General features: G+C 39.7%; 2 protein-coding genes across 6 annotated transcripts in view; one reads left to right on the forward strand and one right to left on the reverse strand.

The window, feature by feature from the left end:
* Positions 1-5423, reverse strand: part of ZFYVE26 (zinc finger FYVE-type containing 26) — a 75482-nt gene extending 70059 nt beyond the window's left edge. The window contains 3 exon segments of the mRNA XM_017878606.1: positions 2286-2364; positions 4590-4866; positions 5350-5423. Of these exon segments, the coding sequence (XP_017734095.1) occupies positions 2286-2364; positions 4590-4783 (273 nt within the window). The 5' untranslated portion in view covers positions 4784-4866; positions 5350-5423.
* A 2834-nt stretch (positions 5424-8257) lies between these two features.
* Positions 8258-25387, forward strand: part of RAD51B (RAD51 paralog B) — a 777158-nt gene continuing 760028 nt past the window's right edge. For 4 of the 5 annotated variants that reach the window (XM_017878607.1, XM_017878608.1, XM_017878609.1 and 1 more), the window contains exons 1-4: positions 8258-8322; positions 11437-11522; positions 12282-12395; positions 21671-21787. In XM_017878607.1, coding sequence (XP_017734096.1) covers positions 11439-11522; positions 12282-12395; positions 21671-21787 — 315 coding nt within the window. In that variant the 5' untranslated portion in view covers positions 8258-8322; positions 11437-11438. The remainder of the gene's footprint in view (positions 8323-11436; positions 11523-12281; positions 12396-21670; positions 21788-25387) is intronic. The other variant, XM_017878611.1, reaches the window with a different exon arrangement.

Below are 25387 nucleotides of genomic sequence, written 5' to 3' on the forward strand. Positions count from 1 at the left end.
ATAAGTAAACTAAAATATGTTATATATCTATAAAACATATATATGTCCAGTTAGTCTTATTTCTGCTATTTCTCTAAGATAAAGTGTTTTATCTTAGAGAGAGATATATAACATATGTTATATTTTAGAGTGCAATATAATATATATAACATATATGTTAGTTTGCTTATTTGTATATTTAATTTTGTAATTTTACAAATTTAATTTGTATATTTAGTTACATATGAAATATATAATATATGACATGACATTTATATATAACATATATGAAATATGATATATAACATGTATTATATATGTTATATATATTCTCACTGAAGGAGAACAATTATTAAAACTGTAGTCTAAGGCCATTCATTCAGATCATTTGCTATGCACATCTCTATGCATGTATACCAAATGTACTTTTTTCTAAACTGCCTTTTTTCCTATACAGCAGACCATGAGCACTCTATGTTAGTGAAAACTCATTTGCCAAATACTTTTGAACAGTGGTATAGTATTTTACATATAGATATACTTCCATTTATTAACCTGTCCTATACTGTGGACATGAAAGCTGTTTCCAGTTTTCCTCTAATAGAAGTAGCATAGACGTGAACATTTCTGCAGCTAAATCTTTGTATAAATGCTTACACATGTAGAGATAAATCCCTGCAAGATTAAAAGGCAGAAGGCAAAATGAATGGAGGAAAGGGAAAATAGAATTACTATTTCATCTAATAATTAAAAGGGAAGCTTTTGGCAAAAGGTGGGAGCCTGGGAAAGGACAGGCAGCCAGCACATTCCTAGATGATGAAGGCAACTTCAGGATAATGACTGGACTTGGAAAACTACCCCAAGAATTCACTGGACACCATGGGCCTTATATAGTTTTAAAATTCTATGAGGAACTAAAATAGTCCCACAACTGTTTAAATAAGCAAGTCATTGAAGCTTTGAAGGCCATATAATCTATCTGTGAAGCTGGGAAAACGAGAATGGGAAGTAGACTCCATCTCCTGACATAGTTGAGCAACTGTCTAGAAAATAAGCAACCATTCAGACATAAAGTAAGCAAATAGCCTCTAATGAGGTAAAAGTTAATAGTCTATGTTTGTACTAGGGAGATCCTTAATCAGTAATAATAGTTCTTTTCTCTTTGAAGATACTATTGTAACTATGGTGTCACTATTTTAGCTCAAGTTTTCTCTTTTAAATCTGAAACCATAGCCAACTCTTAATTATGCTGGGTTTCATTATTTTCAATCTTGTTTTCTTTCTTCTCCCTCCTACTAGTCTTTCTGTCATTTTCTTTCCTAAACAGTTGGCTAAATCCTGGATAAGAGATACATTCAGATTAGCAATTTCTGTTACTTTTGACAGCTATGTGAAGAATGACAAATGTCACACAAAAGTGTAACTAAAGACAAAATTAATTCTGGTGACCGAGAGGAGCAAAATTTAAAAAACTGGCAAAATGATAGACATTTTAAAAGTAGAATTTGTGGTTTCTTAGTTTTAAGTCCATCTGGGCTAAAAAAGTAGTGTTAAGGTGGAAAACGCAGAGGATTGAGGTCAGAAGATCTTGGCTTCAGCACCAGTTCTATCAAATAACTTTACAGTGGGTCCTTGGGCCAGTCATTTCTAAGTTAGAGGTTCTTCACTTAAATCTCAAAGTCTGAGGTTCAATATGAAAATGTCTCAGAGAAATTCTTTCATAGATATCAATTTCTGATAATTAACACATACTTCTAAAAGGGCTTTTAATAGAAGTTTATCTTTAAAAAAAGTAATTCCTTACCGGTTTTTTTCCAATATTAATTTGCTTACTTGTTTTTATATTTGGTAATTTTATTTTCAATTCATGTGAATTAGTAAACTACAAATTAATGGAATTTGAATCTATGAGATGTCATGGAATTAGGCTAGTTAAAATAGGATTTTTGGAAGAAAAACCAAGTTTCAGCTCAGCCCATTCTCTATTACTTAAATGTTGAATAGATCCAAATGTTACAGATTCATATTTTATTTGCTATTTTGTTACTTTCACTGAGTTTCCAAAAGTTCTCTTTAGACACAAGACTCATGGTGGTATTTAACAAACTGTACTATATGCCAATGTATGTTAGTGCATTAATGAATGAATTTGGTAAGGAGACAGCAATAAAAATTTAAGCCATTCTCTGAGAATGAGTATGATGAATTTAAACATAAAGGAAGTAACAGACAGAAGGGAAATCCCACAACTACTTTCAAGCTCTCAGTCCTGGCCTCAGGGGAAAATTTAATATAAACCTACTTACCTTTTCATGGGCCAACCATTTCTCCAGTACGAGAAGCCAGACCCAGGCTAACCTTTGAGGGTTGATGTCCTGCCCACATCTGAAAAAGGTGAAAAGAAAGACTTGTAAAAAAGAGTTTCTACTGATCTTTCATCTTTTGTCATCCAAGACAGATTTTATTGCTCATTCTGTTTTAAACCTGAACAGGCAAGACACTGCCCTAATGAGATATTTTTAAATGTATATGACAGTTCAATAAAACAATGGAACCAGGCCGGGCAAGGTGGCTCACACCAGTAATCTCAGCACTTTGGGAGGCTAAGGTGGGGGATCACCTGTGGTCATGAGTTCAAGACCAGCCTGGCCAACATGATGAAACCCCATCTCTACTAAAAATACAAAAATTAGCCAAGTGTGGTGGCAGGCGCCTGTACTCCCACCTACTCAGGAGGCTGAGGCAGGAGAATCACTTGAACCCAGGAGGGGGAGGTTGCAGTGAGCCTAGGTTGTGCCACTGCACTACAGCCTGGGCGAGGGAGCAAGACTCTGTCTCTAAAACAAAAAAACAAACAAACAAAAAATAGAAACAGAACAGAGCTAGCAGCTTTCATAAAAAGCCTTAATCTCACCTCCACCTCCCTATCTTAGTTTACAGAGAAAACCATAATAGCTAATACTATCTAAAGCATATTTTTTAATACAGAAAGTGAATCAGATAGTCTTAAAAGGAAATTCATACAAATTTATTTTAACTACATGCTAAAAACAGGACTTTAGGAATTCATAAGCCTTTCTCTGAAGTTAGGAATTTAGACGATAACTGACTAGATCTCAAATTAAAGGAGAAAAGAAAAGAAGGGATCACTTAAGTTTCTCCATTGTATATGTGCTAATACAATATGTAAACAGTATAGCATAACAGTCAAAGAAGGAAAACCCAAGGAAAGACTTAAAACAGTACATTTGAATCCTATATCACCAGTGGTTACTAGCTTCACCGGGAGGAACTTCATTGAAAATCTAGGATGGAGAACTGTGGTTGCCAGGGAACAAGGAGGGGTTGTTGTATAAATACAAAGAGGTAGCACCAAGGAGTGAGGGAGTTATTTTGTGGTGATGAAACAGTTCTGATCCTTATTACAGTGAGATTACACGAATCTATATATGGATAAAACTGCATAAAACTACAAATGAAAAAATGAAGGCAGGTTAAGAAAATGCTGAAAACCAAATAAAGTACGTGTCATTAACAGTAATGTGCCGGCCGGGCGCGGTGGCTCAAGCCTGTAATCCCAGCACTTTGGGAGGCCGAGACGGGCGGATCATGAGGTCAGGAGATCGAGACCATCCTGGCTAACCTGGTGAAACCCCGTCTCTACTAAAAAAATACAAAAAACTAGCCGGGCGAGGTGGTGGGCGCCTGTAGTCCCAGCTACTGCGGAGGCTGAGGCAGGAGAATGGCGTAAACCCGGGAGGCAGAGCTTGCAGTGAGCTGAGATCCAGCCACTGCACTCCAGCCCGGGCGACAGAGCGAGACTCCATCTCAAAAAACAAAAAAACAAAAAAACAAAAAAAAAAAAACAGTAATGTGCCAATGTCAATTTCATGGTTTTGATATTGTACTACAGCTGTATGAGATGTCGCAATTGGGGGAAACTGGGAAAAGGATACACTGGACTCTATTATTTCTGCAGCTTCTTGTGAGACTATAATTATTTCGAAATAAAAAGTTTTAAGTAAAGTGACAACAATATCTTCAATCTCATAAGCAAGAAGAGAGCAGGGTTTGNAAAAAAAAAAAAAACAGTAATGTGCCAATGTCAATTTCATGGTTTTGATATTGTACTACAGCTGTATGAGATGTCGCAATTGGGGAAACTGGGAAAAGGATACACTGGACTCTATTATTTCTGCAGCTTCTTGTGAGACTATAATTATTTCGAAATAAAAAGTTTTAAGTAAAGTGACAACAATATCTTCAATCTCATAAGCAAGAAGAGAGCAGGGTTTGCTTTTTTGGAGGCAAATAAAATACTTTCCATTGCAGTTCCACCATCTATATTAAGGAGGATGAACAAGAAATGGCAGTTTCAGGCACACTTTGGTGGCCAGGCTTACATTCAGTTGCAGATGATAATCTAAAGCCAATATTGACTAAGTAATGACTGTATACTATAGAGGTAAAATTTCAGAGCACAGGAAATACTCTGTGTCTCTGCTTATTCTTCAGAGGGTAGTTGAGTGGGGACACATTGACCAATGCCCAAATATTGAACCACGTGTCTCTCACCCTGGGACTGTGTGGTAGGAAAAGAGATCTCTTACCTCAGCAGATTTGGACACACCACTAATGCCTGAAGTATGTCTTCCACCCTCTTTGGGATATCCCCTTGTCCCTCCTGTAGCTGAGGTACACATGCCTGTGCCAGCTCCCATTCTCCCCTCCGCAGGCATTCACAGAAAAATCCAAAAAGCTGCTTCTGCGAGGCAGCTTCCTCTTTTCCAAATGGATGATTCATTTTCCCAGCACAGAGTGCAGGGAGATACAAAGAAATAAGTTATGCCGAACACATTCTCAATGTTCTCATTCGCGGAGTACCTCCTAGAAACAACACACGCCAGTGGGAAGAAACAGAAGGCGCTGTATTAAGACAAAGCAGCAACTACTGGTCCGCCTGGGAAAGGCGGGACTTACTTGCCCTAAGTATCGTTTTAAGTTTAATTTCCCACGTTACTTTTTGAAAACACTTTCTCCAAGGGGCGGATCCCATCTCTTTACGCAGATTCCTATATTTATAATATTAATAGTCATATGTGCCCCGGGCGCAGACCCATAAGTCTACGTCCGTATTCCCTACTGAACTTTATGTCCAGTCACTCCAAATCCCCAGGTGGTCGCCTCCTCAAAGATAAGAAATTCAGCAGGAACCTCTCTAGTTTGAGCCCTCTGTTAAGGCAAAGGATTGACGATCAGGAGACAAATCTGTGTCATAAGTGGAAAGCAGTGCGGGGGTGGGCCGCAGGGACGCTCCCTGCGAGGGTCGTGGAGAGGGGCCCCTCCTTCTCAGGGGTGTCTTACACTCACCTGCTCCCGGCGCCCAAAGCAAGAGAGCTCTCAGCGCAGCCATGTTTGAGCCGAGTCAGGTGACACAACCCATCCGAACAGCGGTGGTGGGGGTGGTGACAAAGTCTGAAAGCCCCACTCCTATTGGCTCAAGGCAGGGAAGATGATAATTAAGTGCCATATTTGTTTGAGTCACGTGACGCCACCTCTCCGGGAGTAGGGAAAGCTAGAAAGCTCGGAAAGAGGAAATCAGCTACCTGGCTGCGGACCATCTCCCTCAATTGTGACAGCCTCGGCGCTCAATACTTTCAGTTCTGCTTTGGCCGAGCAGGTGGCAGGAAGAACTGTGACCCTGGATTTTTTTTTTCTTCCACTCGCTTATCTCCCTAACATGTGAAGTCAACATTTAGTGAACGCCAGCCAGTGATGGTGTTTTGTCAGGCACGGGGATACCTGGAGCTAGGAGAACTGGGTTCTCCTCCATTATTATTCTGTCTACTGGGCTCTTTTGTTCCGGAACTCTGCGGTCCGAATTTCCATATTCTTCTGCTTCACTCCATTCATTTATTTGCACATTTACCCTACAACTGTTAATTGAACGGTGTGCTAGGCTTTATTTTATTTTTTTAGAGACAGAGTCTCTCTCTGTCGCTGGAGTGCGGTGGTGTGATCTCGGCTCATTGCAACCTCGAACTTCCTGGATCAAGTAATCCTTCAGCCTCAGCCTTCCTGTAGTAGCTGGAACTACAGGCGTGCGCCACTACACCGGGCTTAGTCCCTATTCTCTAAGTTGAGTAAATGGAGGTCCCTCTTCTCAAGGGAGATGCAGGCCAAAAATTAGGATACAGTGGGCTAAATTATAAGACAGAAGTATGCATAAGAGATCAGAGAGCAAAGAATGAGCAAAGGCTTTTTCGCAAACATAATAATCTGAAACCAAGTCTTTTTTTTGAGATGGAGTCTCGCTCTGTTGCCCAGGCTGGAGTTCAGCGGCGCGATCTCGGCTCACTGCAACCTCCGCCTCCCGGGTTTCAGCGATTCTCCTGCCCTCAGACTCCCGAGTAGCTAGGATTATAGGCTCCCACCACCACGCCCAGATAATTTTTGTATTTTTAATAGAGATGGGGTTTCACCATGTTGGCCAGGCTAGTCTCGAGCTCCTGACCTCAGGTGATCCACCCACCTCGGCCTCCCAAAGTGCTGGGATTACAGGCATGAGCCACCGTCCCCGGCCTGAAACCAACTATTAAAGTAACGGCTTACTAGGTTTCCTCACCACAGCTGCCTTGCACCAAGCCTTTTGTTTGGTTTCCTTGGTGTGCTTTAATCACAGACTCAGCTTTCCTCAGTGTGTGTGTTTCTTTTTTTTTTTTTTTTGAGGCAAGGTCTGGCTCCTCCCACCTCAGCCTCCCAAGTGGCTGGAATCACAGGTGCCTGCCACCATATCCGGCTAATTTTTGTATGTTTAGTAGAGACGGGGTTTCGCCATGTTGGCCAGGCTCGTTTTGAAATTCTGAGTTCAAGTGATCTGCCCGCCTCCGCATCCCAAAGTGAAACCGCCTTTGCAAAATTATCACTGAGGAAATTATGACAGTGAAATGAATCAGACCTAACCAACTCTATCTTGCTTCTAACCATTAAGCTGTCCTTGTTCATTCCTGGGTGTAGACTGAACTAACTTTGGGAAGGAATTCAGTTCATGGTTTGACTCTGAAACAAAATTGATAACAGCCCTTTCCGAAAAGACCCACTTCTTGCCTGGGGACCAGTCTGCCTTTGCGGGACTAACACATTAGCTACAAGTTTAGAAATTACAGTTTAGGGGTCATGCAGCCTCTGGCTCCAAGAGTCTGAACCTCCCCAAATTGCTCCTGGGGGTGACGTCACTATTGTAAGTCCTGAGATCGGTGCTTGAGATATTCTGCAGACTCTGCACTCGATGGATCAACTGATACCACTCAGACCAGTAATCTGGCCCAACCAGTTTTGCCATCTCATCCAGGAACAGAAGACATTAAGAAAACCTCACTTCCGACCCCTTGTGATTCCATCTTCAACCTGACCAATTAGCACTCCCCACTTCCTAAGCCCCCACCAGCCAAATTATTGGTAAAAACTCCGATCCCCATATGCTCGGGACAACTGATTTGAGTAATAATAAAACTCCAGTCTTCCGCACAGCTGGCCCTGCGTGAATTACTCTTTCTCCATCGCAATTCCCCTGTCCCGATAAATCGGCTCCGTCTAGGCAGCCGGCAAGGTGAACCCATTGGTGGTTTCAAAAGTGCTGGGATTACAGGCATGAGCCACCGCGCCCGGCCTGTTTTTTGTATTTTTTGTAGAGGTGGAGGGGTGAGGGAGGGTGTCTCACTATGTTGCACAGGCTGGTCTCGAACTTCTGGGCTCAAGTGATCCTCCCGCCTCGGCCTTCCAAAGGGCGGATCACGAGGTCAGGAAATCGAGAGCATCCTGCCTAACACGGTGAAACCCCGTGTGTATTTTGTATTTTGTATTTTTTAAAAATACAAAAAATTAGCCGGGCGTGGTGGCGGGCGCCTGTAGTCCCAGCTACTCGGGAGGTTGAGGCAGGAGAATGGCGCGAACCCAGGAGGCGGAGCTTGCAGTGAGTGGAGATCACGCCACTGCACTCCAGCCTGGGAGACAGAGCTAGACCCCGTCTGGAAAAGAAAAAAAAAGAAAAATTTCCAAACAGGGTCTTCCCTTGCCTCACATTCTCTTTGGTGATGGTCCGCCAACAGATTTTGATAGTCACTGTTTTGAGGAACTGCTTCAGATTCGATCTGTTAGGCTGATCACAGTATTAACTACAATTCCCAGCAAGCCGCGGACCCAACCTGGGCTTCTGCCGGCCTCTGATTGGATACAATAGCCAGGATGACGACCCAATCAGTACTTCGGTTGCTGCTTTGCAGCGCTTTCCGCGGGGAAACTGTAAAGGGTGGGGAAACTTGAAAGTTGGATGCTGCAGACCCGGTACTGGAAAGTTTCATGTGGGGTGCCGTTGTGGGGAAGTGGGGTTCGCTCATTATTTCCTGCTCCTTCCCTAGGCCCGTGGGTGTCGATATTGGGGAGCGGAGATTTTCTCTTGGGTGCTGGTCACGCCCCTTAAGACTGTCGGGATCTTCACTAAGAACCCCGCAGTGAATTCCGGGGGTGGGGGCGGCTTCGGGCCTTCTTTTGGTGGGTAATGCTTGGAAGCTGCTCATTGTTGGAAAAAGCTCTTTTTAGGGGATTCCGGGTGATGTTTCCGCCTGTTGATGCCCGTCTTCCTCCCCAGCCCCTTCCCGCTTCAGGTAGCCTGTCATTAGGGGAAGTTGAGGGACTGTCCCACTTCAGGTGGTGTTGGAGACCGTGGAATCTGGAGTCCGGTCCCTGGATTCGAATGCGAGCTTCACACCAATTGTCAGCTGTTTAACTTTGCCCAAGTTTCTCAACTCGGTGCCTCAGTATCCTTATCTGTAAAGTAAGGTAAAATATCCGAAGCCTTTGGAACAGTGTGGCACATAATAAGGGCTCAATAAATAGTAGCTAATATTGTTCCTCAACAGTTGTCGTTGAACATGTAACATGAAGAATTTTCTTTTCTTGGTGATGAGGAGGACAGGGTTCATTCTCCAGGGTTGACTATCTCCCCTCAAGTGCAATACGCATACGTGCGTTCACGCACACATACACCGCAGGAATTTACGTGCTCCGGTGGAGGAAACAAACTTGCAAGCCATAATAATACTTTGATAAGATTATCGAATAGGTGTGTACGAAGTTGATGAGAACATTGGAGAGGAAAAGACTTGACCCTGGGGAAGGTTTTGTGGAGGGAAGTCAGGGAGACAGGATGACAATTGCGTGACCTACCAATACGCATACCATATGACTGGAGGGCAGATCATGTGAGAGTCATTATGATGATTGCTGACCTTAAGTACTATGTGCCAGGAGTGCTTTAACCTCCACTACAGTCATATGCAGTGGTAAATTCATATGACTGTAAAACAACGGTTTTAAGGAAATTAAGACACTGAGAGGTGAAGTAACTGCTGGGAAGGACAGGAACTGAACCTTGCAATGTGATGTATGAGTGAGAAGGAAGTGAGGGACCAATTTTGATGTTTTGAAGGGACCAATTTTGATGTTTTTCTATGCGATCCTAAGAAGTTAGGAATATATCCGGTGGTCTACCAATCCCATGGGAAGTGTTAAAGCATAGTGTGACTTTTTAGGAAGCTACTCAGGGCAGGATTGTGACACTGATAGGACTTTTGCAGGCGAATTTCGGGCTTCTTCCTGTCTGCTCCCATAGCACTTTTAAATAGCAATTGCGATACTGCATGACTGTAGTTATTTGTTTGTACCTCTCTTTTCATCTCTTAACTATGAGTATTCAAAGGGGAGGTGATATGCTTAAATGATTCTTGTACCCCAGAGCTCAGCAGGGTGTGTATTTAAATGCCTGTGGAAGGAGCCAATTAAGGAACAAATGAATGGAGTGGCCAGAAACAATATGCAATAGTCCAGGCAAGTGATGGGAGTGGCCCTATTAAGGCAGAGATAGCAGAATTGGTTGTTGTTAAAGTCCCTGTAGTTTAGAATTTATAGTTTTTTGTTTGTTTGTTTGTTTTTTGTATTTGATAGGGTCTCAGTCTGTTCCCCATGCTAGAGTGCAGTGGCGTGATCAAAGCAGCCTCGACCTCCTGGGCTCAGATGGTCCTCTCATCTCAGCCTCCTGAGTAGCTAGGACTACTACAGGTGTGCGGCACAACGCCCAGCTAATTTTTGTATTTTTTGTAGAGACAGGTTCTCTCTATGTTGCCCAGGCTGGTCTCAAACTCCTGGGCTCAATCAGTTTGCCTGTCTTGTCCTCCCAAAGTGCTGGGATTATAGGCGTGAGCCGCCTTGTGTGGCCCATAGTTCTTTTCTTTCTTTCCTTTTTTTTAAATTGAATTGATCAGTCTAAATGGTGTGATTACCTGAAACTACCTGATCTGAAAAGACACTAGGCAATGTTATAGCAGGTATCACTTGATTTTCTACTGGGGGAAACAAGTCAATGCTAACAAATTCCCATAGAGAGAAATGAGGAGGATGTATTTTGTGTTTGTGAGAAGTGTGTATGTATGTATTTTGTGAGTGTGTATGTGTGTGTGTGTGTGTGTGAGAGAGAGAGAGATTGATTCAATCTGATTTAGATAATTTAGGTGTTAAATAGAAATTTGGGCCATGGTATTGGAAATAAACAAACATGTACATTCTCAGTACATGTACATTCTCAGTATACATATATTTTCATTCCAAAATGTTACTCTTTTCTGATAACTATATTGCTTTATTCCTTGGATTTATTCCTTTCCTCTGGAAAGAACTGAAAAATGTATATCTACCATCTCAATGAGATAAACAGCTTCTCCTTTGTATGCATTAAGAGACTCACAGTAATTCTTTTTTAATTCTCTGAAGATAAATCTTTCATAAGCCTCATTTACCCCTAGCAAGGTACAATAGTGAAATTTAACTGCATGTGAGGATATAAGCAGCTAGTGTTAATAAAGAACATTTTGAACCAGGCCTGTTCGCTTATGCCTGTAATCTTAGCACTTTAGGAGGTCAGCATGGGAGGATCACTTGAGCCCAGGAGTTCAAGACTAGCTTGGACAACATGGCAAAACCCCGTCTCTACAAAAAATACAAAAATTGGGCGGGCATGGTGGCAACCTTGTCTCTACAAAAAATACAAACATTAGCCATATCCAAATAAAATTTGTACATGCATTGAACATTTTAAGATGCTCTACAAATGTGAAGTGGTACTGTATTCATGTAGTAAATATCAGATAATTGTGTGAAATTATATTTGAGGTTGCCTTGTTTTTCTGTGTGCCTGTTTGATGAACAATTGTCTCTCATATTTAAAACATTTAAAAGTTTCTATAGCATTCCTTTATCAGTAATATTTTAACACAGTATGTTTCATTTTGCATATGGAGAAACTTAAGGAATTTTTAATTTTGTTTTGGATAGCCTATTCACTATCACTTATGTTATATTCTATTTTTTTTTTCATGGTTCTTCTTTTCTTTGCTGGATCTGGAGGCATGGGTAGCAAGAAACTAAAACGAGTGGGTTTATCACAAGAGCTGTGTGACCGTCTGAGTAGACATCAGATCCTTACCTGTCAGGTAAATTTTTTAAAAATTTTTAATGAGAAGTTTTATGCACAAGTTAACTTTATACCTTAATACTTCTTAAACTTGAAATATGAAAATGTAGGCTTACAAAACAAAAAAGATAAATGATGGTGCTTTTCCATAGGCTAATTGTAAATATCAAGCTTCCTTGGGTGCATTTCCAATTGCGATTTCATTTACCCAAATTTAGTATTTTTGCATTTTGAGGGGAGAGTGGTCATGGCATAAGGTGAAGTAACAGCTTTGCTATTTATTTGTAGTTACATGAGAAATAGGACTCAAATGAGGAGATACTATTCAAAATGTATAATTTCTCTTAAAAGCAAAAGAAATTAATAGACCATTTTCTTATTGATGGAGCATGCGAAATATATAGAGCAGATCTTGCATTTTTAAGCAAGGTAGTGAAGCAAATCCTCCTTAGCAGGGTAAATAAGATTTAAAGGTTTTGGTTGGTTGTTTTTGTTCTTTGTTTTTAAGACTAGGTTCTCATGTTGCCCCAGCTGGTCTTGAACTCCTGGACTTAAGCAATCCTCCAGCCTCAACTCCCAGGTAGCTGGGATTACAGGCACACACCACTGTGCCTGGCTAGATTTAAGGTTTTATCTTACTATAATGAATGTATAAATCTTTGATCTGTAATAAATTATACTTTTGTCTACATAAACAGTATCAATTGAAGGTTTCCTTTTAACTCTAATATCTTTGTTACATATATATGTTTAAAATACTCTCTTTATGTTTCTTTAGGACTTTTTATGTCTTTCCCCACTGGAGCTTATGAAGATGACTGGTCTGAGTTATCAAGGTGTCCATGAACTTCTATGTATGGTCAGCAGGGCCTGTGCCCCAAAGATGCAAACGGTATATTTATATTTTATTATGATTTGATTATGAGTGATTCCTTATCTCATTAAACATGCTTTTTTAGGGATGAGGCACATGCAGAAATAGAGATGACCACCTCAAAAATATTGAGTTTTCTACCATAGAAGTTAGTTCTCTAAGGAAAACACATGTGAAGCAAATATTTTTTTCTTTTTTGAGACACTCTGTTGCCCAGGCTGGAGTGCAGTTGCACAATCTTGGCTCTCTCCAGCCTCTGCTTTCTGGGTTCAAGTGATTCTCCTGCCTCAGCCTTCTGAGTAGCTGGGATTACAGACACGGTACTACCATGCCAGCTAATTTTTGTATTTTTAGTAGAGATGGGTTTTCACCTTGTTGGCCAGGCTGGTCTCAAACTTCTGACCTCAAGTATCTGCTCACCTCGGCCTCCCAAAGTGCTGGAATTACAGGCGTGAGCCACTGTGCCTGGCCTATATGTGAAAAATTTATGTGGTTTATAAACTCATGGGAGACAATTTCCAAATAAGGGAATTAGGGAGCAACAGAAAGTTTTTACTTTTTTTCTGTAGCCGGTAGCGGTAGTTCCAAAGGTCATCTTTCTCTGATTGATTAGGTAGTATTTGAGGGCCTCGTAGTTAAATTATAATCTTAATTTTAGAATGCCGCTTTCTTTGATATACTGACCTTTACCATCATCACTTGCTCTAGATCATAAAGTACACATAATTGTACTTATACTTGCTTATTGATTGAATAACAGGTAATTAAAAATTTATCCTTTACTCTTAAGAAAGTTTGAAGTCCTTTACAAAAGCCCTCATCAAATTGTACATTTTTTCAGAATTTTTGTGTCATGACTGTAGCTTAGCTTTTCAAATTGTAGATTTGAAACATGATAGAAATATCTTGTTTTCCCACAGTAAGAGTTTCCTAAAATTCTGTTCAGTGCTTTGCAAATGTATTTATTTATGTGGACTGTAAGTTACTTACCTCACTACCTTATATTGAAATTTACTGAACACTGAACGATGAAGTACAATTCTCTGAAGAAGGGGAGAAGGAAGGAATGTTAGTGTCATTTGAAACTTCTAAAAACAATGAACAGATATTTGAACAACAGATATTTTCTTTCTTTCTTTCTTTCTTTCTTTCTTTCTTTCTTTCTTTCTTTCTTTCTTTCTTTTGTTTTTTCTTTTTTTTTTTTTATTTTTGAGATGAGGTCTGGCTCTATTGCTCTGGCTGGAGTCTAGTGGTGTGATCTTGGCTCATTGCAACCTCCACCTCCTGGGCTCAAGCCATCCTCCCACCTCAGCCTCCTGAGTGGCTGGGACTACAGGTGCACACCATCACGCCCGACTAAGTTTTGTGTTTTTTGTAGAGATGTGGTTTTGCCACATAGCCTAGATTGTTCTTGAACTTATGAGCTCAAGTGATCCTCCTGCCTTAGCCTCCCCAAGTGCTGGGATTACAGGCATCAGCCACCATGCCCGGCTGAACAACAGATATTTTCTTTTGTTCAGATTTAGCTTGTGATCTGAGGAAAATATTTTAAAGGCAGGGTAGTCAGAAGGAGAATCAGAATTGGAGTTAGAAATTGACGTTAGTCTTAGCTTTATCATTGATTTCATTGCTTTGAACAGCTTTCTTTGTTTTATGGGAGAAAACAGAAGTTAAAATACTGTGCAATGATTCTGTGACTAGATTCAAATGAACTTGTTACTATTTTGAAGGTTGTAAAGCACCAGAAAACCTTTAATTTGTCATCTGTCATTCTAATTGGTCAATATCCGTGGCATATTTCCAGTTAATAATTAAATAAGAAAGCATGGTCCCAAAATTCAACTTTAATTTCTACTTCCATCACTACCTTCAGCTGCCATCTTAATACAATTCCAAATACAGTTCAAGAAGCCATCTTTCTCCTATGGTTTGCATTCATTCTTGTACCATTCCTTATATTTCAGCACTGCCTTAAACATTGACTTAGTTTGTTTTGTTTTTTTTTCCAACTTTTATTGTAAGTTCTGGGGTATATGTGCAGGATGTGCAGGTTTGTTACATAGGTAAACGTGTGCCATGGTGGTTTGCTGTACAAATCATCCTATCACCTAGCTATTAAGTTCAGCATCCATTAGCTATTCTTCCTGAAGCTCTCCCTCTCCCCGACAACCTCCAACAGGCCCCAGTGTGTGTTGTTCCCTTCCATGTGTCCGTGTGTTCTCATTGTTCAACTCCCGCTTATAAGTGAGAACACACAGTGTTTGGTTTTCTTTTCCTGCATTAGTTTGCTGAGGATGATGACTTCCAGCTCCATCCATGTCCCTGCAAAGGACATAATCTCATTCCTTTTTATGGCCGCATAGTATTCCTTTGTGTATGTGTATCACATTTTCTGTATTCAGTCTATCATTGATGGGCATTTGGGTTGATTTCATGTCTTTGCTATTGTGAATAGTGCTGCAATGAACATATGTGTGCATGTATATTTATAATAGAATGATTTATATTCCTTTGGGTATATACCCAGTAATGGCATTGCTGGGTCAAATGGTATTTCTGCCTCTAGGTCTTTGAGGAATTGCCACACTGTCTTCCAGGATGGTTGAATTAATTTACACTCCCACCAATAGTGTAAAAGCATTCCTATTTCTCTGCAAGCTCGCCAGCATTTGTTGTTTCTTGACTTTGTAGTAATTGCCATTCTGATTGGTGTGAGATGGTATCTCATTGTGGTTTTGTTGTGCATTTCTCTAATGATCAGTGATGTTGAGCTTTTTTTATATGTTTGTTGGCCGCATGAATGTCTTCTTTTGAGAAGTATCTGTTCATGTCCTTAGTGCACTTTTTAATGGGTTTTCTGTTTTTTCTTGTAAATTTGTTTAAGTTCCTTGTAGAGTCTGGATATTAGATCTTTGTAGGATGGATAGATTGAAAAAATTTTCTCCCATTTTCTACCATGGTAGTTTCTTTTGCTATGCAGAAGTTCTTTAGTTTAGTTAGATCCCATTTGTCAATTTTGCTTTTGTTCCAATTGCTTTTGGCATTTTCATCATGAAATCTTTGCTTGTGTCTATGTTCTGAATGGTATTGCCTAGATTTTCTTCTAGGTTTTGGGTTCTTTCTGTAGTTTTGGGTTTTACATTTAAGTCTTTAATCCATCTTGAGTCTATTTTTGTGTAAAGTGTAAGGAAGGGGTCCAGTTTCAGTTTCCTGCATATGGCTAACCGGTTCTCCTAGCATCATTTGTTAAATAGGGAATCCTTTCCCCATTGCTTGTTTTTGTCAGGTTTGTTGAAGATCAGATGGTTGTAGGTGTGCGGTCTTATTTCTGAGTTCTTTATTCTGTTGCATTGGTCTATGTGTCTGTTTTTGTATCAGTACCAAGCTGTTTTGATTACTAGAGCCTTGTAGTATAGTTTGAAGTTGGGTAGCGTGATGCCTGCAGCTTCATTCTTTTTGCTTCGGATTGTCTTGGCTATACAGGCTCCTTTTTGGTTTCATGTGAATTTTAAAATAGTTTTTAAAAATTCTGCAAAGAATGTCAATAGTAGTTTAATGGGAATAGCATTGAATCTATAAATTACTTTGGGCAATATGGCCATTTTCATGATAATTGATTCTTCCTATCCATGAGATCCATGAGCATGGAATGTTTTTCTGTTAGTTTGTGTCCTCTCTGATTTCTTGGAGCAGTGGTTTGTAGTTCTCCTTGAAGAGGTCCTTCACGTCCCTTGTTAGCTGTATTGCTAGGTATTTTATTTTCTTTGTAGCAATTGTGAATGGGAGTTCATTCATAATTTGGCTCTCTGCTTGCCTGTTGTTTGTCCATTGGCTTAGTTTTAGTTCATTTCTTCAGAAAATATTTTTGCTCATTTATTCAATCATTTATTCTTTTGACCTGTATTTACTAAATGTCAAGTATGTATTAGGTACTTTGTCAGGCACTGGGGATGTCATGGTGAACAAGTTTATACAGTTCCAGCCCTCTTGTAGTTTGCAGTCTAGTGGGGGAAGCCAGACATTAAAATATTAATTCAGAAATAATTAGTTAATTATAATAGTGCTAAATCCTATGAAGGAAAGGCATAAGGGGCTTTGAAACTTTATAATAAGGGACACTACTTAGTTTGGGGGTCAGGAGGGCCCTTCCAAGGAAGCAATACTTTAGCTAAAACGTGGAAGATGAATAGGTGAGAGATAGGCAAAGGAGTTGGGAAGGGAGATGGGCAGGGAAGAGTTATTGTACACTGGGTATAACAGATGCAAAGGCCCTGGGAAGAGAAGGAGAATGGGGCTTGCACGAGTGGGACATAACAGCAAAGAAGAGAGTGGTAGGAGATGAGGCCAGAGAAGTAAGCAGGAGTCAGATTATTAGGGCTTTGCATGCCAAGTTAAGGATTTTGGACTTTATTCTGAGAGCAATGGAAACTCATAAGAAGGGTATACTGTAATATGTGTCTTAAAAAGATCAGTCTTGGATGTGGACAAGTGATTGAAAAGGAGGAAGAAAATATTCATGAAGATTAGTTAGGTACCTATTACTGTATTCCGGACCAAAAGTGATAGTGACTTGTATTATTAATGCAGAGGTTATAGTGTTGATTAATATGAGAGATATTTAGGAGGGATAATTTTTTTTTTTTTTTTTTTTTTTGAGACAGAGTCTCACTCTGTTGTCCAGGCTGGAGTACAGTGGTGCAGTCTCGGCTCACTCCAACCTCTGCCTTCTGGTTCCGGCAATTCTTGTGCCTAAGCCTCCTCAGTAGCTGGGACTACAGACATGCACCATCACACATGGCTAATTTTTGTATTTTTAGTAGAGATGGGGTTTTGCTGTTGGCTAGGTGGGTCTTGAACTGCTGGCCTCAAGCAATCCACCTGCTTCAGCCTTCCAATATGCTGGGATTACAGACATGAGCCACTGTGCTCAGCCTAGGAGAGAATATTAATGAGATTTGGTAATTGTTTGGCTGAGGTGGTAGTGACGTACAGAAAAGTGTCAGAGATGATTCCCTGACTTTTGCTTTGAGAAACTGAGTGGTACCATTTCCTGAGATCAGGAGTACTGGAAGAGGAGCAGGTTTGAGGGAGGCAGATCATACATTCAATTTAGTACTTGTGTAACTTTTTTTTTTTTTGAGATGGAGTTTTGCTCTTGTCGCGCAGGCTGGAGTGCAATGGCAAGATCTCGACTCAGGCTCCCAGGTTCAAGCGATTCTCCTGCCTTAGCCTCCTCAGTAGCTGGGATTACAGGCACCCAATACCATGCCTGGTTAATTTTTTATATTTTTAGTAGAGACAAAGTTTCAGCATGGTGGCCAGGCTGGTCTCGAACTCGTGACCTCAGGTGATCCACCTGCCTCAGCCTCCCAAAGTGCCGCGATTACAGGCGTGAACCACCGCACCGGCCAGTACTTGTCTGATTTAAGATGCTTATAAAACATTGCGTGAAGATGGGAAGTAGGCAGTTAAATATATGGACCTGGACCTTGAAGGCGAGGCATGCACGTGGGAGTCATTGGTGTAAATATGATAGTTGAAGCTATCGGAATGGATGAGTGATTGCCTATTAAGTGCATACAGTAAGATGATAAGTGTACTTAAGCCTGAAACCTGAGTGATGCCAACAGTTACAGGTCAGATTAGACGATAATGAGTCTGAGAAGAAGCAGCCACCAAAGTAGAAGAAAAACTGGTAGTGTCATATCACAAAACTCGTCTTTGTCTCATTTATATACATACTACTTCTCTGAAGTTTTGTTCTGTTAGTTCATTTTATTCTTTTTTTTGAGACGAAGTTTTGCTCTTGTTACCCAGGCTGGAGTGCAATGGCACAATCTTGGCTCACCGCAACCTCCGCCTCCCAGGTTCAAGCGATTCTCCTGCCTCAGCCTCCTGAGTAGCTGGGATTACAGGCATGTGCTACCACGCCCAGCTAATTTTTTCTTTTGTATTTTTAGTAGAAATGGGGTTTCTCCAAGTTGGTCAGGCTGGTCTCAAACTCCGGACCTCAGGCGATCCACCCACCTTGGCCTCCCAAAGTGTTGGGATTACAGGTGTGAGCCACCGCACCCAGCCAATTATTATTTTTTGACTTACCAAATCTATTATTCTAGAAATTACACTTAAAATTGCAAATGAAGTGCTTTAATTTGGACAGATTGGGCTGCCTTTGCATGTTTGAGAAAGTATCCTCGCATGCATCCACGTTGCCTGATGATAGATTATAGACAAAAATGTGTACGTAAGGATGCCTACTGAAATATTTTTTATATCAAAACATTGGAAAAATAATAATAATAAGGAAGGAGATAAATTATATTACATTTATGTTAGGGAATATTATGTGGGCACTAAAGTCTTTGAAAAATTTTTATTTATTTATTTATTTTTATAGAGATAGGGTCTTGCTATGATGCCCAGGCTGATCTTGAAATCCTGGCTTCAAGTGATCCTCCTGCCTTAGCCTCCCAAAGTGCTAGGATTACAGGCATGAGTGACCATGACCAGCCAAGAATTTGTAATAACAGGAGAAATGCCCAGGATATAAATGCTTAGTGAAAAAAGCAGGCTATGAAATTGTATATAGTATACATGCCAATTTTATAAAAATGAACGTTATAAAGGTATTTGGCATATATTGTTAATAATGGTTATCTTAGGATTGTGGAATTTTTTACTGACTTCTGTTTTCTTTAACTTTTTTCTTCTTTCCAAATTTGCTTTAGGTAAGTTATGTTCTTTAATTAGGAAAAAAGCAGCAATGGTTCTTGTTTGTCCCCTTGTGGTAATATCTGGCACATCTCTTAGTCTCAGTTTTTTTACCCTTTGTGAAATAGAGATAATTATACCTGTGTGTAAATGAAATAATGTACGTATAGTACTTAATACAGCACATAGTAGATGTGCAACAAATGCTATTTATCTGCCTATCCTTGCCTTTTCCTTACTGTTCATGATTCCTGAATCACAGCAGTATGTAAGAGGAGCTGATGTTATTTGCTCGATATCCTAGCATAGCGACTGGACAGTGCCCTGGAGCAGGCAAAGCTAAATTGAAATGTAAAGCAGACCATTAACAAATGCAGGTTGTCAAAAGCCTTTAAAAGAATAAAAGGAACATTAGAAAATGAACATCTTTTAAAAATCAGGTAAAATTTTAATATCCCAGAATATTAATAAAAGTAATTTAAAAAACAATTTTCCTTGTAGAGTATTAACTTTTGTAGCTCTAAATACATCAGAATGATCCAAACCAACACATAAAATCACCAGAATTCTTTGTATAATTTCTTGTGGACAAACACCAAGGATAATAAAGGAGAATTTTGGGCCAGGTACAGTGGCTCACACTGTAATTCCAGCACTTTGGGAAGCCGAGGTGGGCAGGCCACTTGAGGGTGGGAGTTCGAGGCCAGCCTGGTCAACATGGCAAAACCCAGTCTCTGCTAAAAATAAAAAAAATTAGCTGGGTGTGGTGGCAGGCACCTGTAATCCCAGCTACTTGGGAGGCTGAGGCAGGAGAATTGCTTGAACCCAGAAAGTGGGGTTGTAGTGAGCTGAGATCGCATCACTGTACTCCAGCCCGGGTGACAGAGTGAGACTCTGTCTTGAACAGAAAGAAAGGAGAATTTCAGAATTTTATAATATTGGAAAAACTTCAGATAAGTAGTGTTTCTCCCCTTGTTCGCAGGGAATATGTTTCAAGACCCTCAGTGGATGTTTGAAAATTTGGATAGTACCAAACTATATGTATACTACGTTTTTTGGATCTGATAACTGAGATGGCTACTGACTAACAGGCAGGGAGTGTCTACAGTGCGTATACACTTGGCAAAGGGATGATTCACATCCAGGCGGGATCATGTGAGATTTCACCATGCTACTCAGAGCTGTGTGCAATTTAAAACTTATGAATTATTTCTGGAATTATCCATTTAATATTTTCAGATCAATGTTGACCATGGGTAACTGAAACATGGGAAGTGAGACCGTGGATAAGGGGTACTGTCGTACTGTGTACTTGGCTTTCGATAAAGTTGCTAGTACCAAAAGTTTTTATCCCCACTACTATTACCTTCTTCTAGCTACCATTATTTTTCTTTGCAATGATTGTAATGTCTTCCTGACACATCTCCCAGTTTCAAGCTGTTCTTCACAAACTAATCTGAGTATGTCTTTGAAATTATAATTTGTTGTATTAGTTTCCTGTGGCAGTTCTAATACAAATCATACCCTGGGTGGCTTCAGACAACAGAAATTTATCCTCTTACAGTTTTGGAGTTCAGAGGTTCAAAATTAAGGTGTAGGCAAAGCTGCGTTCTCTCCAGAGGTTCTAGGGGATTATCAGTTCCTTGCCTCTTTCAGCTTTTGGTGGCCATTAGCATTCCTTAGCTTGTGGCTGCTTCTCTCTCTATTCCATCTTCATATAACCTTGTCCTGTGTGTATTGAATTCCCTCTGCCTCTCTCTTATGAGTGAGGGTATTTAGGGTCCATCTGGATAATCCATGATTATCCCTTCATCTCAAGGTCTTTAACTTAATCAAATCTGCAAACACCCATTTTGCAAATAAGGTTCTGGAGGTTTGATTTGGATATCCAGGGGTGGGGGTGGCGGGTCATTTCTCAGCCTTCCACAGCTTCCTTCACACTGTTCTTCACAAATGAACCCGAGTTTGAAATGATGACTTGATCATGTCACTCCTTTTTGCATCTTCAACAGAGCTGTTCATGGTTAGACCTCTGCTTACTTCTCTAGCCTCATTGCTTGCTGTACTGCACCCACACTCCATCTTTTAGCCATTCTAAATGAACTGTATATTTTACAGTTTGTGTTAGTCCCTGTTTCCTCTCTTGCTTCTTGACCTTTCTTTGTACATTCTGCCCTCTTTGGCAGGAATAGTCACATTTCCCTTGCTCACCTAACAGCTCTTTCAGATATTAGCACAGGCATCTAGCAATTCCATTAAGTTTCCAAAATCTGTATCAGTTATACTGCCCCTATTACATTATCTCTTATTAATTGTGTTGTAATTGCCTGGTTTCTAGTCCTAATTTCATAGTCTGTGGTTGACTTCATAAGACTGTGAGGGCAACGTCTCTCTCTGTTTTGTCATATCCCCATAGTCTAGCACAGACCCTGGCACAGAGTAAATATTTGTTGAACAAATAAATAATAGAAGTGAAAAGGATGGATTAGGGTTAAAGTTGCTAAAATTTAGGAAATTAGAGTTGGTTTATGTTTTTGAATATATATAAAGGTTGAAAAAAACTTAATCATTTTCTTGTTCAGGCTTATGGAATAAAAGCACAAAGGTCTGCTGATTTCTCACCAGCATTCTTATCTACTACCCTTTCTGCTTTGGACGAAGCCCTGCATGGTGGTGTGGCTTGTGGATCCCTCACAGAGGTAAAGGAAAAATTTTTCATACCTTTTTCCATTGACCTATAATCTTCAGAGCCAGGGAAAAAGTTTAGTTAAGAAACATAAATTATTTCTTGAACAGTAATCTGATTTAAATTATAAGTACTTAAAGGATATGGTTCTCCACATAGTGCTTAGTGTGGTTGCTCTGCAAACACAGGGGTTAAAAACAAAATCCTTGCTGACTGATTAAAATCTACTTAGGTTGCTGTTTCATTGACTTAACTTAGAAAGTGATAAATATTGCTGGGTGTGTTTATATATGTGTTTTTTATATATAATACATACACATATGTTATATATACCTGCATACATATATTTATATTATATGTACACACATATACACACATGTCACATACATGTAATATATACATGCACGTCATATATGTAATGTGTATGCACATAAATAACATTATATATTATATATATATGATTATATCATGCCTGTAATCCCAGCACTTTGAGCAACAAGGCAAGACCCTATCTTTACCAAAAAAAAAACCACCATTTAGCCATATGTGGTGGTGCATGCTTATGGTACGAGCTACTCAGGAGGCTGACCTTGAGCCAGGGAGTTCAAGGCTAGAGTGAGCCATGGTCGCACCACTGCACTCCAGCCTGGGAGACAGAGCAAGACCCTGTCTCAGAAAAAAGAAGGTAGTAAATATTATGAAATAATATTGTGAAACAATTGGGGGAATTAAAAAAGGATCACTCCTTATAAATTAGGAAGGACAATTTGAAATTTTATTAACCTATGGAAAAATTATAGTATTAAACTAGAGTGAGCTATTTTTACTTTCTGTTGTAGATCAAATGTCTGTCTTCTAGGAAGTGATAGGTTATTGGATTAGTCAATACTGTTGCATAACAAATTATTCCAAAAACTAAGTGGCTTAAAACAATAAACATTGGTTATTTCTTAGTTTCTTTGTGAGTGGCTTAGCTTAGCAATGTTGATGAGGGATGCGGTCATCTGAAGCTTGGTCGGGGCTGTAGGATCTGTTTCTGAGGGGGCCCATTTACATGACTAGAAAATGGGTGCTGGTGGTTGGCAGAAGGCCACAGTACCTCCCCAGGTAGGCTCTCCACAGGCTTCTTGAGTCTTATGACATGATGGCTGACTTCCCCCAGGTGAGTGGTTTCGAAGAAGGCAAGATGGAAGTGGTGATATCTTTGGCAACCTAGCTTTGGAAGTTACACGCCCCTACTTCTGCCACTTTTCGTCATTAGAAGTGAGTCATTAAGTCAAACCTACATTTAGGGAAAGGGAAATTAGCCTCTTTTTTTTTTTTTTGAGACAGAGTCTTGCTCTGTTGCCTAGGCTGGAGTGCAGTGGCACAATCTTGGCTCGTTGCAACCTCTGCCTCCCAGGTTCAAGTGAGTAGCTGAGATTGCAGGCACGCATCACCACACCTGGGTAATATTTGCATTTTTACTAGAGATGGGGTTTCACCATGTTGTCCAAGCTGGTCTCGAACTCGTGACCTCAGGTGATCCACCCACCTGGGCCTCCCAAAGTGCTGGGATTACAGGCATGAGCCACTACACCTGGCCAACCTTTTAAAGGAAGAAGTGTCAGGAATTTGAGGACATTTTAAAACCACTACAGTTATTTTCCTTGAAAACTGCTTACTTTATAAGCAGTTTGATAAGGAAAAAGTTATTTTCCTTATCAAACTGGTGATTTGATAGACTGTGTTTATCAATACACTCCTAAGGACTTCTTGCTTGAAAGTTCTAGGGGCATAAATACTTTCAGGAAACTTCTAAACAAGAACAGATTCTTTTCTTACATTCTGACAGTCATAATTTAACTGTCGATTTTTTTTCCTTGGAGATGGGGACCCTGTTTTAGATACTATACTTTATTTTATTTCCTGTCTTTCAAGAGAGATTTAAAGATTTATATGAACTACGCCTAGCAAATGCCTATTAAATAGTTGGTAATAAATGAGTGAATTAGTTATTAATAAAAATGCACACGCATACACACCCCCTCTGCTTTTGGAATATACTGCCACCAGGTGGTGCCAGAATCGTACGATTTTACATAAACTTTTTGGGCTGAAGTTCCACTTGCTTAAATAAGGTTTATTACACTAGTGATCCACAGTCATAAACTTGCTTATTTAAATAGCAAAAACATTGAACTTAAAGAAGATTAGCTGGGAAATTCTTTTACTTTTAAGTTTTGGAATAATTTTAATACTTTTCACTTAGCTTTTATTAATGATTTTTAAAAATCCAAACAGAAGTTATAAGCCTTTTAGGTGTTTTGTTGTTATCTAATTGGCTGACTTGGAATAGGAATATAAGTACTTTGACTCCTTAGTAGGGGCAAATTCTCTCCTTTCTCTTCTAGCTACAGGTAGCCTCTTCAATCTTTTTTGTTTTTTGTTTTTCAACTGAGTACAGAGAGTATATCAATTTATCTTCAAACAAAGAATTTTTTTTCTTTTATTACAATTTTTAATTGATACAATAGTTGTATATATTTATGGGGTACAATGTGATATTTTGATATGTGTGTACAATGTATAATGATCAAGTCAGGGCAATTGGCATATCCGTTGCTTCAAACATTTATCTTTTTTTGTGTGTGTTGGGAACATCCAAAAGCCCCTCTTCTAGCTATTTGAAAACATACAATAAATTGTAAATTATAGTTCCCCTAAAGTGCTATAGAAAACTAAGACTTATTCCTCTTATCTTGCTATAATTTTGTAACTGCTAACCAATCTTTGGCTGTCTCCCTCTAACCATCTCAGCCTCTAGTAACCACTATTCTACTCTCTATTTCTATGAGATCAATTTTTTTAGCTTCTCCGTATGAATGAGAACATACAATGTTTGTCTTTTTGTGTCTGACATTTTACTTAACCTAATGACCTTCAGTTCCATCCATGTTGTTGCAGATGACAGAATCTTATTCTTTTTTATGGCTGAATAGTACTCCATTGTGTGTATGTACCACATATTCTTTATCCATTTGTCTGTGGATGGACACTTAGGTTGATTCCATCTCTTGGGTACTGTGAATAGTGCTGCAATAAAAATGGGAGTGTAACTTGACATACTGATTTTATACTGTGTATCATACATGCACATGCACATACACACATGTGGAGGTAAGAGAGCAAGCAAAATGATAAAGCAAATTGGGCAAAATGTTAACAGTGGGTGGATGTGGGAAAAGAATACATATATATTCTGTATTCTGTTTTTATTTATTTTTAATTTATCTTTATTTTAAATTAAAAAAAAATACATAGTCTAGCTGTGTCACCTAGGCTGGAGTGTAGTGGCACAGCCATAGCTTACTGCAGCTTCAAACTCCTTGAGTGAAGTGATCCTCCTTCCTCAACCTCCCAAGTAGCTAGGACTACAGGTGTGTACCACCATGCCTGGCTAATTTTTAAAATCTTTTGTAGAGATGAGAGCTTGCTATGTTGCCCAGACTGGTCTTGAACTCCTGACCTCAAGTGATCCCTTCTGCCTTGGCCTCCCAAAGTGTTGGGATTACAGGTGTGAGCTACTGCGCCTGGCCTTCTGTTTTTATTAACACTCTTTTCCTGTAAGTTT

The sequence above is a fragment of the Rhinopithecus bieti genome, unplaced genomic scaffold (genome assembly GCF_001698545.2).
Source record: "Rhinopithecus bieti isolate Rb0 unplaced genomic scaffold, ASM169854v2 scaffold_11252, whole genome shotgun sequence".
Lineage (NCBI taxonomy): Eukaryota > Metazoa > Chordata > Mammalia > Primates > Cercopithecidae > Rhinopithecus > Rhinopithecus bieti.